A 20,855-nucleotide genomic window follows, 5' to 3' on the forward strand; every position below is an offset into this window, starting at 1 on the left:
TCTTGTTCCACTTGTAAAGTTTGAAGGCCAGACGTATCGACCTATGGGGCAAGTCTGTATTTGCTCAATATTGTCGAACACCCCTCATGGAGCCGAAACCAAACGACTATAAGAATCAGTCCCAGGCCACAGCTCTGTAAAACAGCCCTTCACTCCCGAAAGAAACATGGATTTCCTCAGCAATGGGGTGTTCCTCTCGTTGTGCTCTCTGGTTCTGTCTCTTCTCTTAGCTCTTGCCGCCAAAATGCTGCACAAACTATGGTGGAGTCCAATTCGAACGCGAAGGGAAATGGCTGCCCAGGGAATCAGAGGTCCAGCTTACAGGTTCTTCCATGGAAGCATCAAAGAGATGCTTCAGATGAAGAGAGAAGCTTCCAGCAGACCCATGAGCCTTTCTCATGATATCTTCCCTTACGTCCAGCCTCACTTCCACAAGTGGGCTCAAACTTATGGTAAACAATAGTCTTGTAGTTGACACAATTTATCGGTGTTACGATCTCAAGATATCGTCTGCCAAGTACTTTCTGATCGCCAATTTGGTTGAGAGGATGCGACGTGCCATTTGAGAGGATTTGGATTTGTATTTCTTTTTAAGAACAGACTCATTTTTAACTCTTCACTATATGTCACTCATGAGAATTCAAAAATTTCCGCAGGGAGGAATTTCTTGGTGTGGCATGGCCCTCAAGCTTTCCTAGTTGTCTCGGATCTGGACATGGTCAAAGAGGTGCTTAATGATAAAGACCACGCTTTCTCAAAAATTTTCCTCCAAGACCAAGTGAAGAAGATTGTAGGCGATGGACTTGTGATATCCGAAGGTGAGCAATGGGCAAAGCACCGAAAGCTGGCGAATGCCGCTTTTCACGGGGAAAGTCTGAAGGTACGGTTGAAACAACATATATATGCAAGCCATGTGTGCCTTGCTTCCAAAACTAATGGGACAGGAATCAGAATTAAGGAAGTAATTTTGTGGGAGTGCATTGGACACATGAGAATGCCTTTCAAATTGTGCTTATGATGGAAAGCCCTTTCCTGTGGTATATAGAGTATGGTGCCGGCAATGGTGGACTGCGCTCATATGATGATCCAGAGATGGAGTGGTCGAGAATGCCAAGAGATCGATGTGTATGAAGAAGTTAAACTGTGCACATCGGATGCGATATCGAAAGCTGCTTTTGGGAGCAGCTACATTGAAGGCAAGAGTGTTTTCGAAACGTAGTCAAGTTGGGATCGACAATGGCAAAAGCTTCTTCACAAATAAGGTTACCGGGAATCAGGTAACTGCTCTGTACACACATCTAATGGCAAAAGAGAAACCGAGAGAAAGGGAAAACTAAGATGTGAAGATGGAAGCTAGCAAAAACAATCAGACATAGAACTAGGAATGATTTGCATTCTATGTCATGCACCTTTATGCAGAAATAGATTGTAAACCCCTAGAGTTCTTTTATCTCTTACTTACTCTGGCAGATGAACCAATTAATTTGGTTTTGTAATTCTCGCTTATACAGATTGTTATTGTTTCAGTAAAATCTGGAAACCGGCTTATGAGATTGAGGCAGAGAAACTTGAGAAAGGGTAACGGGAAGCTGTGTTAAAGATTATCGAAAGGAGACAACAGAAGATGAATTCCGGAGAGATGGAGAGCTATGAGAATGATTTCCTGGGGTTACTTTTAAAAGCTACGCACGATGTCGACGAGAGCAAGAAAATCACGTTCGATAATGTAATTGCTGAGTGCAAGACGTTCTATTCTGCTGGACATGAAACCTTAAGCTCATTACTTGCATGGACAGTCCTCCTCCTAGCAATATACACTGATTGGCAACAAGAAGCAAGAAAGGAGGTGCTCGATGTCCTGGGAGATCGAGATCCCGATTTTGATGGAATTACAAAGCTCAAGAAGGTAAGAATGTGATTGTCTAACAAATTCCACAGAAGACAGAGCTTCTAATTGTCTATTTCTGAAAGCTGTCTTGTAGGATGAACACATATTCTTCTACAGGAAAGAACGACACAAGCTTCTTTATCTTCTTGTTATTTCAGAGCATGTTCTTCTCCTCATGAATGTCTGGCACTTGTGCGCAGATGGGCATGATAATAAATGAATCTCTCCGCTTATATCCTCCAGGAGTCGGTGTCCCTAGAAAAGTTACTAGGCAGGTAAACCTCGGTGATCTCATTCTTCCTGCAGGTATAATGGTGCACATACCAATCCTAAAGATTCACCATGACTCTAAAATTTGGGGAGATGATGCACATCTTTTCAAGCCAGAGAGATTCTCTGAAGGAGTTGCTAAGGCTACAAACAACAATCCAGCGATGTTCCTTCCCTTCGGTCTTGGACCCAGGAGTTGTGTTGGCCTGAATTTCGCGACAGTCGAAGCAAAAATTGTTCTTGCTATGATTCTGCGGCGATATACTTGCACTCTCTCCCCTGCTTACATCCACTCCCCTGTCGAGCTTCACAATTCTCGCCCTCAATATGGAGTTCAGGTTATCCTCAATGCAACATAGTGTGAACTGTGAAGATATATATGTGTAAGCGGGCCAAAAAAAGAGGATGCATGTATGTCTGCTTTTGCTGTTTTAAGACTTAATAGAACTGGGACCGCCTGCCGATTCAATTGGCACAGATAGGTGCCTTTCCAGATTGAGATCGTGCAATTGGCCTCCTGATTGCATTCTCCTGTGATTGTTTTTCCCTATTTTTTATCGCATTTTCTCCTGTGATTGTTGAAGGATGTCCCACTTTCTGTTACCCACACCATACTTTCGAGATATAAGAAGCATCATATTGTAACAATGCAGTGATTGCACGGAACCGAGATCATAACATTTTGAAGAAGTGATTCTCTTACGATCTCAGGAGTGCTCGATGGCCACAATACGGAGTCAAGTGATTCTCGACCCACAATGTGTATGCGTGCCTCAGTAGCAAACTCTATAAGAACTCATATAAAGCCGGCTGAAAGAAGGAATTTGTTTATTTACATGAGCGTCGTTAATCCACCACATGCGCAGACTAAGTACACAATTTTTTTCTCGAAACAATGGTCGAAAAAGTTCCATGATGTTGCCTACTTCCCATTCAAGAACTCATAACATCCAAATCTGCAACATGGACAAGTTTTGCAGGCTCTTGCATACCGATTTTGCGTACTTTTAGACATGACCAGACTGTAGGCCCAGGAGCAATCTTCAATTCCAAGATTGGTATTAGGAGACAAAAGCAAACTCAAACCCACAGCGAAAGCCTTTCCCTATTTCAGTCTTACCTTTTACTTATCTGGGAGATTGGCAACTGTGACCTCAGGGCCAAAACCTTACTAAAGAAGAACTTCTGATTGCTAGAAGAAAGTTGTCAAATCAAGAATTACAAAACTTGTAGAGAAGATTTTGCAACATTGCAATTTCAAGATGAAGTTTCTACACAAGAAACATTTCTCAAGGAAGCATTTCTCCTTATTCTAGGAAAATCGACGCGATGGTGCTTCACTTACCAATGATGAGCTTTGCTCTGGCATGGCCTTCATTGATCTGGAACTGCTCTCCAATACCAAAGTGAGCCATCAATAGCCAAACAAAAGTTACAAGCTCGCCACCCTTACTAAGTACCTGGGCATGCGTTTCGGCTCTGCAATGACTGGCTGCATATGACAACAGTTCCACCCATATCTTGCTCATGATCTTCCACTTAACTTCCTTTAGTTCAATCAGCTCTTTGGCCAAGATGCATCCATCGAACAACACGGATTTACTCCGATCACCCTTCACATACACTGGTTTGACACTTGTGTCCACATCGTAAATCTCACTGCAAGCGTCCTTGAGTCTATCCTCATTTTCCTCTTCCTTGCGTTTCATATTAGGAGCCGTTCCAATCCGCCGTCTGCTGAAGAACTTCGTGGCCTCGGCGCAGGTGTCTCGGAACCTAATCTGGCCGATACCCACAACACCCGACATCATCTTGGGTTGCTTCACTAGAAGATACAACATGTAGTCCGATAGGATCTTACTGAATATCCTATACTTTCGGTCATCATTGCTGGGGCCCTCATCTTTCTGGTAGCAGATCTCTGTAGCAATGTGCCACAATAGAAGACTACGGTCATACTCGACTTCCTCAACATATTGCATTAAATGGGAATAGTCTTGCGTCCACTCGCTGTCCTGGAGAACCCATTCACCTCGTGCCTCGCATATCTTTTTGGCCGTCTCAGCGTCGTCTGCGAACGATGCCTTGCCTTTCAACTCCTCGAATATAAACTCCCAAAGCTCCTTGATGAAGGCATTCTCGAACACATATTTGATTTCGTCGAAAATGTCTGCTATTCCCAGTTTATTGGTGATAAAACCGAAGATAGTTCCCAAAACGTGAGCGATACGATCAAACATGTAGCCCAAACACAAGCAACTAGAAATTGATTCACCAATGGAGCTCAGACAGGACATTACCATTCCCACAACATAGCATGGAAAACTTACGATTTTACTGAAACAGCTGCTCAAGCACCCCCGCGGTTTGGGTATTCCTCTTGGACGCTCTTTCAGACAATAGGATAGCAGGTTGTACGCCGAGATGGTCTCAGACCACCTTCGGAATGGTACTCGTGTTTTGAACACATCATATTCGACACTGCCTATTCGACATTTAGTTATGCCCAAATCCTTCCTCAGGTCCATTATAGAGAGGAATGGTGCACCAAAGTATCTATCGAACAGGGTCGAAAGTCGGGATCTTTTCTTGATGTTTTTTAGGGTAGCAACAGTCCAATCAGAGAAAATGGCCATAAAAAGAGCTATTGCATCGAGAGCAATAGCCCCATAGAGCAAGCAGTAGGTAATTCTGACATCAAATCTATGGAATCCATTCTTCTTCAGGCAGGTGAACAACACGAGAGCTACCGCAATATTTGCAAAGGCAATGAATCGAAAAATATAACCAATCACAGAATGTACCACCCGCACTTTTGTGTAGAGGACCTCATACATGAAGTTGAGCTCGACCGCGATGACTCTTAGAGCATCCTCTGGAGTCCTGTGCTGGAAAAACTGCCGGCTCTCGTGCCGCTCGCGAAAGCTGAAGATGAGATCGACAATTAGACCCCGGAAGATATTAAAGAAGTAATAAGCATGCATGATGACCTCGCTCTCAGAAAGAGTCCCTTCTTTTGCGCCCTCATAGCTCATGGTCTTAGATTCTCTGTCGGGTTCTCCGGTGATCGTGATTTTGGCTGGGAGTTTGGCATCCTTCCGTGACGAGTACTCATCCATAAGCTTTGCATAGTTTGGACCCGGATCAGGTTCTTTGAGCATGGATTCCTTGAAACTCTCCAAGCTTGCAAGATACAATGCTCTAGTCCTCTCTGCATACTTGATCAACCCAGCAACAAGCATCAGTATGGTCGGGACTAATAGCTTGTTATGGGGCAATGTCTGGAGGAATACATAGCCCGCAGCAAAAACTTGAAAAAGAAGGCCGAGCAAGTGCCGGAGCCAGAGGGCATTATCTTCTAGGGCAAAGGCAGTAATCGTGTCCGGGCCGCCAAGATGCACCAGAAGGAAAGGTGCCCAGAATGCCAAGAGATCTCCGTTGTCGGCCAGAGCAGAGTCATTCCCTTGGCTGTTGGAAATGAGTCCCACCGCAAATGCAGCGGCCCAATCAGCAAGCAAGTAAGCCGACCAGACTACGAACATCATGAACATGTTGGTCGTCCTCTTCCTGAACGGCGCAAAGAAGATGAGGATGGTCTGAAGAGAGAGGCTCAAGATGATGAAGCCCCTGAGGTTCCATGTGTCCCAAACCTTCCGGATGCTCTCCGGAATGGGATCAAAAGCCATGTTCCCTCTTCTGATTGCTTGAAGTCGAACCTTTCTAACAACCTCCCTCAAGCAAATCAAGTTTCAATCTTTTTGGAAAAAGAAATCCGGGAAACTCAAAGGCAGGAGAAGAAAAGGTCAGTAGTCTGAGAATCAAGAAAACAGAGATCTTTTTTCCTGAGGCATTGATCACTCAGCCATACTTGGTGAACACTTGCTTCCCAATTTGCAGGTCAACGCAAGCATACCCAGCATCTCTTTCTTTTTCCACTAAAGTTAAAAGCTAAAATAATCCATAAAAACAATGACTTCACATGGCAAGTCTCCCAAAAGACACTGCAAGATAGAAAATAGAAGCTACAAAGAATAACCCATCACTTTGTCTTTCAGGATGAAGCACGCGATGGACTGGAAACCGTCTCAGAATTGGTTGGAACAGTGCACAAAACGAGTAAACAATGACTCGACTAACCTTTTTGTTGTGCAGAGGGCAAGTCTCCCAAGATCTGCCGACAAAATGAACAGCTTGCTCAAGAATTTCGCTGTTCTCTCTCTCTTCTGCTCGACCAGAAAGGCCTCAACTTGTGCTTGTTTTAATAAGGTCGAAGGCCATCGCCGTTCACATTTCTAACTCCTCTTTACCTCTCCCTAAAGGGTATGGCACAGATGACAGAACCAGCTAGAAAAGCACGTGAAGTATTTTACATTTGCAGCTGAAGTGATTACAGTGCCAGTGCCGTGATTTATTACTATTTTTTATTGGTGGTAGGCAATCATTTTTAAGAAAAATATTTTTTAAATCGATCGTTTTCGTGAAACAGACGAGCAGCGAAAAATATTTTCGGCTTATTATATATACGGTGAGTTAATCTTTCTTGCTGTGTTGAGGCACGAATCACAAAGTACCTAGTGAACAGGACAACAAACATGTCCCACCCAACATTTTCTTTTGCAAGTCGTCATCATCAGAGAGAAAATAAATGTCTTTATATCCAGGATTCAACTCAGGTGAGAAGAAAGAATTCTCCATCTTAAATCTTCTCAACCTCGGATTAAATGGGCGACCTTCGAGGAAATCTATGAATAGGAAGTTCAGAACCATGGTTTGACCATTCAAAATTGGATGTACCCTACCCATGATCTCCCTGTTTGTTGTCTGTATGAAGAGCAAATCTCCGCACAAAATACAAATTTGGAGTAATTAATCAGGTCACCACCATTTATCTGATGCGCCAACTCTTAAATTCTTCATTATCATCGGGCCAACTGCCTTAGCATTTAAAAAAATTTGCTTTCCATGTGAAAAGTTGCAACTTTCAATGGCTTTTTTAAGGTATCTTTCAAGGCTTTGAAAGAAACGAGCATATTCATTAATCATATCAGAACTCCAGAATTGCTTTTCTGGGTAAGCATCCTTGGAGGCATTTCATCTGACAGCATACAGAATCAAGTGCAATGCCTCCAGATGGTGATGCCTCTCTCCTTCCACAACCACTTGAAGAAGAAATGAGGAATGATTCAGGAGTCAGTATGGCTCTACAGATCGAGCAGTACCTGCTGGAGAAGTTCGAAGCTGGGCTTGAAACTAGAGACAAGAGTGGCTCCAAAAGTGCATTGTACAGCCACTTCCGGGAGCTGAAGGAACTGCTTGGAGATGAACTCCACTCAGCTTCATGCGAGGGAAAATCCATCAGGGACAATCTCTATTACCTCAATGATGTCCTTACCGACTGCCGGACACTGTTGAAGAAGCAGATTCTGTCCAAATACAGAATTAAGAGGAGCCTGGACAAGATCAAGGAGGAACTTGTGCGGAATTCAGGTACCGGCTGGAGCAGTGATACTACTCAGGATAGCAATGGTGGAAGCTCAATGAAGAGTCGTGAAGTTTCCGGTCCAATTCCTCTGCAAGCAGATTCCGTGAAGGGATTTGCCAGTGAAATGGAGTTACTGGAATCTCTGTGCAAGAAACCAAGCTCCAACGAATTCAAGGCGATTGGCGTGGTGGGGAAAGGAGGGATTGGCAAAACAACTCTATGCCAATTGTTCTTCAGCAACGCACAAAAGAGTAGAGAGTTCATTCCTAGAATTTGGGCGAGCTTGTCCAGACAGCCTACTGAGAATTCCGGAAAAAAGGCAGAAATTGTCAAGGCAGTGTTGTTCCAGCTAGGTGTTGAAGAGGAAGTCAGCGATATGGAAGCTAATTCTACGTCTGTGGATCATAAACTAAGTGCTCTCGTCGCTTTACTCCACAAGCATCTGTGGGGGAAGAAGTATCCGATTGTCTTGGATGGCGTTCACAATGCAGACGATGAATGGTATTCTGATTTGGGCTCGAGCTTAAGCAAGGGGGCTCACTGGGGTCTCCGCCTTGCGCACGGATTGCCGAAAGGGTACGGCGGGAGAGTCATTGTCACATGTAGGAACGAGGAGATGGCCAGGAAAATGGTTGGAGAGGACAATCTGCACCAGATAATGCCACTTTCGGATCCTAAAATTTGCTGGGCGATATTCGAGAATTCAACCAAGCAACAAGGAAAGCAAATTGATTCTACCAAAGAGGAAGAGCTGAAGAAGGATATCGAGAATAAATGTGCTGGCCTCCCCGTAGCTGCCAAACTAATGCGTCAAATGTATGAACCAACAACTTCAGCAGCACCAGCAAACTCAACTCCATGACAGTAGTGAGACTGAATTGAAATTTTGTGCTCCTTGCAAAGCTTGTTTATTACTGTGTAGAGTTCGTATAATTTGGGCATTCAATCAATTATTTGCAGCAAGAATATCGATCAGTAAATTACATGTTGGATTCTACCTCGTATTGCATCTAGGGCTCTCCGGTTATCTTATTCCACAACAAAAATAATGACCACTACCCCGGTGTTTATGCTTCGGTAACACAAGGGCCAAAATCTCTGTACTCTCAAGTAGCAAGTTTTTCAGCAGTTCTGAATAAGAATCCTACAAGTCTGAATGAATGAACCATGTAACTAAATCTAATCTTCTGCGATCAACATTCTGCTAAAGATTGATGCACATAAGACACGCTGAAAGTTTTTGGGTCCTGATGAGGAGTTCCAATGCGCTCACATTATACAGATCTAGTACACATACAACATTGGTTTGCTCTCGTTTAAAAGCTACTCGACACTAGACATGTGCCTAAAAAACTTCATTATTCTGTTCTCCATGATCGACTATGGTTGCCAGGGTATGAAGTTATTTATAAACAGCTTGAGATGCGAACATCTTTTCTCGATTATATAAAGTGGGAAATCTCTTAAAAAAAGAAATTTATGGTTGTGTGGCATTCTGGTAGTAGCAAGAGAAATTGATCACAACTTGGCAGGAATCTCCAAAGTCCATACAAAGCGAAGTCATGAGAAACTGTGCACTTTCTGAAGACTTTGTTTCTAACTTCCTCTGCCCTACCTTGATGATCATCTGCAGGATTTCTACTCACAGTACCTGAAGAAATTGTCTTATGACATGATGCTCATGGTGGCTTTGACTGGTGAGATGGATCAAATGCGAACATCTTCAATTGCTTCGAGCACGTGTATTACCCTGCTGCTTGAAACTTTTAACCAACAGATCGACATGGTTGACTCTAGATGGATGATGCTGTAACTTTTTAGCTGATGTATCCTCTCAGATGTGCAATACAGCCCTCTGGAAAGTCTGGTTTTAAGAGTGCTCCTCATTTTGAGGAATTTGAACCAGGAGAGTTTCCTTTGTGGTTCAAAACAGAGCTTATCGAATGAAAAGGTGCAATAAAATATATCATTTGCATTACAATAGGTTCATTTACATGAGCCTGATGTCCTAAGCACGCACCAGAAAATGGAATGTGGGGTCCGATACGGATGTATATGATTTGGATTATTTCTTTTCAGGGAAAATTTCAATTAGGGTCTGAAGTGGCTACTAATCAATTTTCGGAAGAGAACATTGCAGTACCTTAACATGGAAGACATCAAGACCGATGTTACACAGGAGGTTTCCTGCTGGAAACAATCAGGAGTATAGTTGTGTACTTCATCTTTTCGAAACATACCGACCCATATGGTACTACATTCAAAGGTCAAGGTGAATTGGAAAATGAAATCATCTCAAACAGTGCAAATTGTTTGCATAGCTGTAACTGTAAGCAAGCCACTAGAACCTGACAACTAATTGCCAATTCTTATCAAATCCCTTACTCTTTCAGTTACTGCTTCCTCTCTATTCTCACGTAGCAGCATCCTGCTCCTCCCAACTATATGTTTTGCGAGTCTTTCTCGACAAATTTTGGTTCAAATGAGTCTCCACTTTGGCAGGGTCGTATTGTCCCCCAAAGTGCAGCTCTGTGCTTTTGACAAACCAAAATTTCTTGACTTTTTAATGAGACCCAGAAGAAGAAATTGCTGAAGTCTGCATACCGTCTCATGTGAGCATTTGCTGCTCAAAGTAACTTTAGGAACATATAATTAAGAAATTGTGACTAGTGAATGAGCATATGTCCTCAGGACTGATAATGGCCACTGTGAAATCCATATTAGGGGAGTCCTTGTTCTCACAGTTAACCAGTTATTATCAGGCAGCATATATCTAAGTGTGTAGCTTACAGCATATATCTAAGTGTGTAGCTTACAGATAATCACCGAGATTAGCACTCAGAAAGTTAGCAGCTTCACAAAGTGAATGCAAAGTATTCCCTGCAGGAAAACTATGTAAGGTGGACGTGAATACAAAGCCAAACCACCCACAGATTTTATCTCATGCAGCATAACTTAGAAACAAGGAATAATCAAAACTGCTTGACTGATCAGACAAATACAAAAATCAATGTGGTCTAGCAGTTTCTGAATCCTGCAACTGATGATGGCTGATGTCTGAACAAAAGCCAAAGAATTCCCTGACAGGAGAACTATGTAAGGTGGACATGAATACGAAGCCAAACCATCCAGAGAGATTTTATCTCATGCAGCAAATTTAGGTGTCAACACTTAGAAACAGGCAGCAATCAAAACTGCTTCATTGATCAGACGATACAACAACCAATGTTGTCTAGCAGTAATCCTGCAACTGATGATGACTGATAGCTGAACAAAAGCCTTAGATGCGTCAAGTGCTGCTGCGACAAAGTATGAACTAATCAATAAGCATAGTTATCCAGTTTGCTAAAAAAACGATGGGGTCTCCTTTTCACTTGGAGTGATGGAATTCCATGTATCTCCTGAGACCAAGCAAGATTTCTTCTCTCTCTGAATTTGACTGAAAGTTTCCCATCAACTGTAAAGGTGAAAGACTTTCATTGCATCAACAGAATGTGAACAAAGCAAAATGATACTCAAAATTACAAACATAATCCTTGATGGTCATCTGGCAGTCCACATCTACCAGGAATGTGCACAATCGAACCAAGAACTATTATGGTTTAGTGTTGGAAGAAGAAACAGGGGTAGGACAAATGGTATCCTTATGTTTAAGAAAAGACCAAGACAAACTCAATCCCGATTCTTCCATCCGTTTGGCTTCCATTTCCCCGTTCAACCAAACTCCACGCTCATCGCAGGGGAAGAAAGAGAGCTTGGGACATTTGACCTTCTCCAAGTAAATTAGATTCGGAAATGACTTCTGCAGATCTCCCCAATCCATCTTCAGTTCACTTAAGAACTTCAGACACAATATCCTAACTTCCCATGTTATCCTCTCTCTCTGAATAGTACCTAGTTCTTGGAGATTTCCTCCACTTATGTAAAGACACTTTACCGGCTTCAATTTGCCTTCTATCAACCAAGCAGGAGCGGCAGTCCCTGGGAAGCACTGGAGCTCCAATTTCTCCAAGCCGCTCATATCTCCTGCATTTGGAGAAGAGGTCTCAGTAGGAAGGCGTCCCTTGAAGGCAAGTGCCCTGCTCAGTTTTCTCCGTGCAGGAGCTGTCTGTGCTGGTTGAGGAGGTCCTGAAATGTTGTCTTGCTGAGTTTTTGTGCTGTTTGTTTTATCACCCATCTTGACACTGTCTGCAGTGCTTGACTTTGCTGAATAGTTCGGTTGTGTAGAATTCTCATTTTGTTCATCCTTGGACGGTTTCCCTCCCCAAGCTATTGTTAACTTCTGAAGATACTGAAAACCTTCTAGTACTTTTAGCTCATCGTTTGTTGGAAAATTTTCCCTCCCTGTATAGATGCTCAATTTTCTTAACTTCATCAATCCTTTCAATTCTTCAAGAGTACATGAGTCGGTGCTGATCGAGTCACCAATGACAAACCCCTTGAGAACCTGGAGCTGCGTGAGGGAAGAAAGCTCTTTCGGAATGTGATCCAGCAAGTAGCACTGTGATATATCCAAATGCGTCAGCTTCTTCAGTGCACCTATGTTCTTAGGAAGCAACTCTAAATTGTGGCATGCATTAAGATCCAGGATTTTCAAGCTGGTGAGCTTGCAAATGGAATCTGGGAGGTCCGTAATTCTAGAAATGCCTTGAAGACTCAAGAATTGAAGATGCTTCATAAGCTTTAGCCCTTTCAAGAACTCTGTGCCCTCAACTTCTATATGATGCTTGGCAAAATCTTGCCAACTACCAAGGTATAGTACATTGAGATTTTTCAGCTTCGAGAACCAATCTAGCTTAAAATCAGGATAAGGATCATTGACGTTAAATATGGTTCGCAGTTTTTCCAGATCATTCTCCTTTTTTGTCAACCTCTCCCTAGAAGATTCTCCTTCAGTTCTTACCAAGCATGCTCTGTAAGACCACGAGAAGTCTTCAGTAGGAACTCCCATCGCATTGAAACCGAAGAACCCAACTTTCTCCGCAATGGCAATTACCGCAAAGCGGACCAAAGGATCCATCTTGAATCCGGTGACTTTGCGTTTCTTGAGCACAGGTTCAACAAAGCCTTTCGCGATGAGCTCCTTGAAGATACCATCAACACTTGCACCGTCGGAATCCGCCAAACCCTCTCCAATCCACCAGTTCACTAGAAGCCTCTTCCTCAAAACAGCATTCTCAGGGAACACAGAGAAACAAAGCAAGCATAGCTTTGACCTCCGATCGAGATCCTCAAAAACACACAAGAGATCATTGAAAAACTCATCGAAAGCAGGGGCACCCATGACTTTTTCCTTCATGTCTTGTTTCAGCATTTCGTCGACCAGGTAGTAGGCGTTGAACACGAACCCCGTGTCCAATTGATGAGCATTAGTATTAGAGGTAGACAGTTTGTGAAGAGAAGGAATCTGGAGTTTCAGATTCGTCACCATAGCGCTGATAGAGCGAAACTTGTTGTGGACCTGCTGACTGCTGGTCGCGCTGGTGCTTTTCTGAACCTGAGCCATACTACTCAGGATCTGATCCAGCGCACGGCGTTGCTCCTCAATGTTCTTAAACTGCAAGCCGAAGTCCACCTCCAACTTCCTGAACTTGGACAGCGCGCGCTCGATATAATTGAGGTCTCTGCGCAACTTCTCCGCCTCATTCCGAAGCGTGCCATTGCTCCCACGAGAGCTCGCGCTCCCGCTCCCGCCTCCGCCTCCCTTGCTGTCGCCGCCGCCTCCTTTGGCGCCGCTGGTGTTTCTACGGCCGCCATTGGGAACCGCGTCAGCCTTCTTGCTGCCGACGCCCTTCTTGCCGCCGGCGAATCCGCCGCTCCAGCAGCGGACGGTTTCACCGCCGTCGTCCTCGGCCTCGATCTGCTTCTCCTCGGCGGCGACAGCGCCGCCTGCGCTCTGGATCTCAGGCTCGGGAAGAGAGCCCTTCACTTTGTTTACGAAATCTAGCAGCGCGGGGATTGTCTTGATGATGGTTTCGACGTTTTGGACATCTCCGTGACTCGGCAGGGGAGGTGGGCCGTCCGGCGGCAGCGGAGGCATGGTCGATGCGATGGACATGAGAGAGGTGAAGAGGTTGGAGCTCTGAGCTGAATCTTTCAAGCATCAACGCAGAAGGAGATGAAGATGAAGATGAAGATGAAGAAGAGGAAGGAGTGCCATGCTGCTGGTCTGAAACGAAACGAAGTAAATGCGAAGTCAACGGGCTTCCCCCTCCTCCTTTTGCTGAGCTGGAAAAGGAGCAGCCCAAGCTGACGTGGCCGAGGAAATTCATGCACGCGCGGATTTAACGTCACGTGCGTTGCACGTCGCTGTGTCCATCCGTATTAAAATATGTTTCAGTATAGATCTATATATAGCAGAACTAGAAGTGTTCATCTCATCTTTTTATTTTCCCATTTAGCCCTCATGTAGGATTAATATCACGAAAAACCTCAAATTAATACACTTATAACAAATCTACTCTAAATTATTTTTTTTATTACGAAAAATTCTAAACTGGTACATTTGCGACAAATTTACCTCAAACTATTTTTTTACCACCAAAAACTTAAATTGATACATCTGTGACAAATTCTCCCTAAAATAATTTTTATACCACAAAAAACTCCAATTGATACACTTATGACAAATATACCCTTCGTTAAATTGGTTTGATATTTTTCAAAATTGATACATCTATGATAAATAGAGGGTAAAAACTTCAAACTGTCATATGCTATCCAACTTAGCAATTCGATGGTTAGATTTAATGAAAATTAACGAAAGGTAAATTTATCGTAAGTGTACCGATTTGGTGTAAATCTGTCACAAGTGTACCGGTTTGAGATTTTTTGTGGTAAAAAAAAAATAGTTTAGGATAAAAATTTTACAGGTGTACTAGTTCATGGTTTTCTATGACATTAACCCTTATTGTAATGTGTTTTGATTTGGAATAGGAAAAAAGGTAAAAATCGACCAAAAAAGAGGATGAAAAGGTGAAAGGAAAAAGTTAACCACTCCCTCTTCCCAATTAAAACTATAATCGGAGGAAATTCTTATTGTCCTTACAGTTTAGGAAGCACGCACATTCTTTGGGGACTTTCGAGTCGTGTCGAACATGTGTCGGCACTTCAACGACATATGGTTAGCGCGATTAACATGCAAGCGACACACGAGTCTTGCATCCCGACACGCCTTTTCGACACACACGAGGTCAATTTTAAATATTTTCAACAAATTAGAAGTCAAAATGTACCTAGCTAATCCCAAAAAAAACCTAATCATGAATTATTAACAGAAAAAGAAAAAAAAACTCAATGCTGATATTTTTTTTTTTTAGTAAGGGTCAATGCTGATATTTTTATATATACATAATGAATTTATCATGTATATATAAAAATATACATTTAATATACAATATATCCTAACGTGTCGAAATTCTCTAATATGCCGGAGTGTCGTGTTGTCGCCTGTCGGTGTCGATGCAACTTAACTTACAGTGCAGCAACCAACTTTATGTCGCTTATTTTCTTTTCCTCAATCTAGAATGTTTATTCAATATTTTCTCTGAAAGTGGTAAACAAAGGAAATGGTCCTTAGATATTCAACTTCTCCATCTAATTGGAGTTAGCAATCATTTTAATTCATCATGATGTTGCATAAGGAATGAAAAACAATGGAGCACGGGCATGAAATCTAGCAGTAAACTAAGCTAAAAGAAACTAATATCTCTATTTTTTCCGAAGATTTCGAATGAATTTTTACATAGAAAAGACGTAATCAAAGTTAAGAAGAAAAGCGAAAGCTCCAAAGCAGATCATAATATTTATCAAGCTAATGGAGGGATCCAATTTAAAAGAGTTAGATGGCCAAACTACGTGTTAAATTAATGTCTCCAGTTTGAGCCCACGAATAAATGGCTTTCTGCTAACAAAAAAATGAAAGAAAGAAAAGGTATATTGCTAAAAAGGATTGGAATATTGATTGACATGTGTTCCATTCATGAGAAACTCTAATTTGGCTTTCCTACAGCTGCTTTAGTATTCTACTTCATGTTTGTTGTACTGTGGACTTCACTTTAGTTTCAAAGTTAAGAATTTGAGCGTCTGCGAGCACATGTTTCTTCAATTCTAGTTCCTAGTTTGTCTTAATTCCCGTTTCAGAATGTTCGATTCCCCGTGCTTTAATCTCGCAGGTGTTTTCAATTCCTCAACGTTATAAGTTTCCTCTTTCTCAATCACTTTTGCAATCGCAAAACCTGCTTTTCTCACGAAAAATCCGTGAACTAGATTATGTTTTGGTAAGTTCCAATCAACGAGTGAAAATCAGGATTTCATTAGTTTGCCTTTCAATGGCGGTATTACCACCCTGCCTCAGTCCGACTTCTTCCCACATTTGAATTTTCATAAGCCAAAATGACTTGAATCTGAATATGATTCGCAATCGAAAAGATGTGATCAAATCCGACCCGACCCATCATTTGTCGCCTCAACGAGTCATGTTTGGCTTCCTTATGTAAGTCAAGCTGTCTGTTTACCGGCATCAATTAGGTGGTGGCTTTTGCTTTCGTATAATCTCAACTAGAACTTAAAATTAAAACAGGAGTATGGAAACAAAAGAAAAAATTTATGGATTCTAATATGAACATGACAAAACCATGCAATAAAATAAAATAAAATAATTCTTCGTCCAGAATAAGATCATGGCAACTTGTGCTCATGAAAAAAGTCGGTCAGATTTAATGTTGTGTAGTATAATGACAACTTGAACAACCGACACATGCAAGCATCAATCGGGCACAAGAAACTAGGTGCATCTTGCTTCAATATAATCACCACTTGGAACTTATAAAACACAAACGTGAGTGTCAGATACAGACATAAAAAAAATTGTTGCTGACATACGTTTATTTCTATGTATTTGCTCTTTTCGTTTGGTGGGTACCGTATGAATTAATATTTTCCTAATGTCGGTGGCCCATGCGGGGCGGACCACCTTCAAGATCGCCGAATGTTCAGTCAATTTCGAAGAACGTGACCGGCTGCAAAGAAAAAGAAAATATCACGATGTGGGCAACACCTCTCGAATAAATAAATCAAAAAATAATTGATCTAAGTATTATTTAAATGGAATAGCGACAATAACAGCTTGAACACTAACACAAACACAAACATCAGTTCATTTCAAAGAACGTGAGCTGGCTTAGCTTAGAGAATTAATTTCCTGTTCGTCCGCCGAACCCACCAACTGAGCGAGGTATCCACTTGCAAAGCGACGTCGTACAAAACTAGTAAGAGCTTTATGCAAATAAAAAAAAATGGCTATCACATTTGAAATTATGAATCGGATTAGGTAAAGAGATTAAGCGACATCATTTGAGCGGTTGGTTCTGATAATTAGGCATTTGGGATCTAACATTTCTTTCTAGTTTACCATGTCCTTGACCTCGTTTACTTCTGCCAATATTAGCTATATTGATTGTTCAACTAAAAGTCGATATTTAGGCTCCATTTGTTTAGCGAAAAAAAAAAAAAGAGTGATTTGAAAAATATTTTCTCAAAAAATGATGAGTCATTTACAATAATTAGCCAATGCATAATATTTTCATTATTGATAATAATTTTCTGTTTCAGCAATTTTGTGGACCACAAAAGTGTTTTTCATTTATTCAATTTTATAAAGTGATTCAAGTGATCATTTAGGGTGCGTATGTCACGCGAGAAACGAGTGATTTGAAAGATATTTTTCTAAAAATGATCACTTGAGTTGTTTATAAAAAATGAAGCAACGGAAAATGTTTAGACATAAGTTGTTGTTGATAATGAAAACATTATCAAAAACTAATTATTTGAAGTGATATAAACAATCATTTTTTTAGAAAAATGCTTACTTAATCATTCATTTTCGACGAAAGAAACGGAGCGTTATTGGAAAATATTTTTCAAAACATTAGTTTTGGTCGGAGCAAACATAATCTTATAAACAATCATTTTTTAGGAAAATGCTTACTTAATCATTCATTTTCGACAAAAGAAACGGAGCGTTATTGGACAATGTTTTTCAAAACATTAGTTTTGCTCGGAGCAAACATAATCTTATAAACAATCATTTCTTAGGAAAATGTTTACTTAATTATTCATTTTCGACGAAAGAAACGGATCGTTATTGGAAAATATTTTTCAAAACATTAGTTTTGCTCGGAGCAAACATAATCTTATACATTCAGTTATATCCAGATTTGTATGAATTCTGTGTTGAAAGTAACTTGAGGGCATACAGCCGGGGCGGACGAGAAGACGGGAACAAATTCTATTACTTATGAGTGAAGAATAAGGAAAGTCCACCAAGCTCGTGACCCATAAAAGAAGACATGGAGAAAGTTTAGGTGAAGCCCAACACTAGTTGTGTTCTCGAATCATGACAAGAAATACGACCAAAGAAAATGACCATGTTTTTCGGCGTTTTGCTAAAATGTGAAAGAGACCCGGAAGATATTTTCCGTCGTTTGGTATGGAAAATCATTTGATTTTCCTCCATAGACACCTTTTTAATAAAATTTTTTATCTTTTCAAGTCAGGTTATCGATTGCCAGAAAGCAGGCCCGTTTAGAATGAAGCAGGCCCAATGCAAATTCCAAGACCACGAAGAGGACGCTCGTGACCGATAACTTTTCCTACTGAACTTTTCGGGAATGTTTGAATAAGTTGCTTTACTTTACCTAATTAAAAGATTAGTCATGTTGGGCGCGTGTGTAAAGATTTTCCGAGAAGAACGGAATTAAGCTATCGACCTTTCGAGAGTAATGTCTCGTGATTTTCGGAACCGAAAGGGATGTTTCCTTGTTAATCTTAACATCGATAGAGGTACCACAGTTCTTCATCCTTTCTTGAAATTTCAAAGGAAGTAACAAAGATAGGCTTGCTTATATCTTTTTTTTTTTTTTCTATGGGCTTGGTAGGATTACGTGTGTGGACAAAATTTTCTTTAGGAAGATAGGAGGGCAAAAAAAAAAAGAAAAAGAAAAAAAAAGACCTACTTGACTTCATGAGATGTTATTTATCCTTTTATTTTCCATGAAACAAACAGAACATTAGCGACGGCTCTTTTGCTTGTAATTAACTACCAAGAAGAGATCACCGATCCAAACAATCATTATGTTTGCAACTGTTTGGTTGTCCAATCCCTTTATGCTGCATTTGGTCGTCGGGATTTCTAGTCGGATATGATTGGATAGGATAGGATAAGAAATCCAAGGATTTGGCCATATCATATCAACTGTTTGGTGAATCATGGATTTAAAGTCGGATATTTTCATATCCTATCATATCTTGCATTTGATAGAAAGCGTATATCAATATAAATGACATATATGCCCCTACGTGATGCTCATGAAATATTCCAATCTTTTTACTATTAAAATAACGTTCTCATACACAAAAAAAACTTGCAAATATACATATTTTATTAGATTTTCAAACCTCTTTGCAAAAAAAAAAAAAAAAAATAGAAACAAATGAGACAAAAAAGTTGTCGTTATTCTAAAAGTTAGCTTTTAGATGACGGATAAGAGAAATCCTATCCGACCTTATCCTACCCCCTCCCCTCGGATGTTTTTATCCGGGTTATATCCCTTCTATATCCGACATTATACTATCCGGGACACCTACCAAACACGGGATATGATAAAATATATCATATCCTGAATTTTATACGGACGACCAAACGCAGCCTTATGGTCTAAATGGTAACGGGGGAAGCATGCATGGAAGAAAAGCTGAAGGCGAGCACTCGCATATTAAGTAGAGATACACTACAGGGTGAAAGGAACATAAGTTGATGTAAGCTATCAAGCGACAAAGGAAAGAAAGACAAAATATGAAACCATCAGAAGCCCATTGATTTACTTCTACCCAAGCCGAAAGGAAACTTGACAGACCCCAGACTTTTGGTTCAATATGAAACCATCAACCAACCGCGGTGCGATAAATTCGGCCCTGTCTGGCCCAATAAGTTCTTTAGTCGCAGAACCATTGCTGCTACTCACCGATTGTGAAGCAGTAACCTAGGCCGATTCTGGCCCAGTTACTTGGGCTGTGGAAGAACTATTGCTACTATCGGTCGGTTGCGGTGCGGTAACCTGGGCAGATTCTGGCCCAGTTACTTTGGCTATGGAAGAAGAACCACTGCTACTGTTGACCAGTTGCAGTGTTGTAACTTGGGCCGATTCTGGTCCAATCGGCTGTGGTTCGGTTATTTGGGTCAATTCTGGCCCAATTACTTGGGCTGTGGAGGAAGAGCCACTGATATTGTTGACCAGCTGCGGTGCTGTAACCTGGGCCGCTTCTGGCCCAGTAACTTGGGCTGTGGAAGAACAGCTGATACTGTTGACCGGTTGCGGTGGAGTAACCTGGGCCACTGCTGGCCCAGTCACTTGTGCCATGGAAGAACCCTGATACTGTTGATCGATTGCTGTGCCTGTTACTTGGGCTATGGGAGAACCAATTGTACTGTCGACCGGCTGCGGTGCTGTAACCTGGGCCAAATCTGGCTCAGTTACTTGGGCTTTGGAAGAACCAATTGTACTGTCGACCAGCTGCGGTGCTGTAACCTGAGCCGCTTCTTGCACGGTTACTTGGGCTATGGAAGAACCATTGTTAGTATTAGCCGGCGGGATCTCAGTACCTTGGGCGATGGGAGCTCTCCCTCTATCATCCGGCTGTGGTGCAGGACGACTACGTCCGTCCTGTCGTGGCTTGCCACCGTAAGACCGGCCCATCAGATCAGCCATAACTGGGTGCCCACCAGCTCCCCGCACCACCGATCTCCGAAGTTCTTCTTCTACCTGAAGAATCAGAAAGTATGCCATACCACAGATTAATATTGATCTGCTTGTTTATAAAACATGTCCACCGACTTTTACATAAAAGGGGAAATACTACAGAGAGAGAGAGAGAGAGAGAGAGAGAGAGAGAGAGCCAATTTACATAATTCTCTCTAAATCACTTTGGCTCCTCCCGGTTTGGATGCTTTGAATCCTCGAGAACCAATTCTCCATCGTCAATCAGACGAGAGGACCATACAAAGAAGATCTAATCCGTTCGTTTGCTATAAATTCTTTCGGCCAATCATTTGAACATAAAGCTACTCTATGAAAGCAAACAGGTTCTGCAAAAACATTTTGTGCTCGTCTTCCTACCTCAGGATTAATGTCAGCACCACCGGATGCTTTTTTGAAT

At 41.7% G+C, this 20,855-nt stretch overlaps 3 protein-coding genes and 1 pseudogene across 3 annotated transcripts; 2 read left to right on the forward strand and 2 right to left on the reverse strand.

Annotated features, from left to right (window-relative positions):
- Positions 1-148: 148 nt before the first annotated feature.
- On the forward strand, positions 149-2,679 carry LOC115739688 (annotated as a pseudogene).
- Positions 2,680-3,192: 513 nt separating this feature from the next.
- Positions 3,193-5,939, reverse strand: LOC115739736. Its single transcript, XM_030672964.2, has one exon. It carries the CDS (start codon positions 5,842-5,844, stop codon positions 3,496-3,498), a length of 2,349 nt encoding a protein of 782 aa, XP_030528824.2. The 5' UTR covers positions 5,845-5,939; the 3' UTR covers positions 3,193-3,495.
- A 1,339-nt stretch (positions 5,940-7,278) lies between these two features.
- LOC115739737 (probable disease resistance protein At5g45440) lies at positions 7,279-8,502 on the forward strand. The gene has a single exon (XM_030672965.2). It carries the CDS (start codon positions 7,279-7,281, stop codon positions 8,500-8,502), a length of 1,224 nt encoding a protein of 407 aa, XP_030528825.2.
- A 2,096-nt stretch (positions 8,503-10,598) lies between these two features.
- On the reverse strand, positions 10,599-13,776 carry LOC115739787 (disease resistance RPP13-like protein 4). Its single transcript, XM_030673038.2, has one exon. It carries the CDS (start codon positions 13,696-13,698, stop codon positions 11,236-11,238), a length of 2,463 nt encoding a protein of 820 aa, XP_030528898.1. The 5' UTR covers positions 13,699-13,776; the 3' UTR covers positions 10,599-11,235.
- Between the last annotated feature and the right edge of the window lie 7,079 nt (positions 13,777-20,855).

This window comes from Rhodamnia argentea, chromosome 9, assembly GCF_020921035.1.
Source record: "Rhodamnia argentea isolate NSW1041297 chromosome 9, ASM2092103v1, whole genome shotgun sequence".
Classification (NCBI taxonomy): Eukaryota; Viridiplantae; Streptophyta; class Magnoliopsida; order Myrtales; family Myrtaceae; genus Rhodamnia; species Rhodamnia argentea.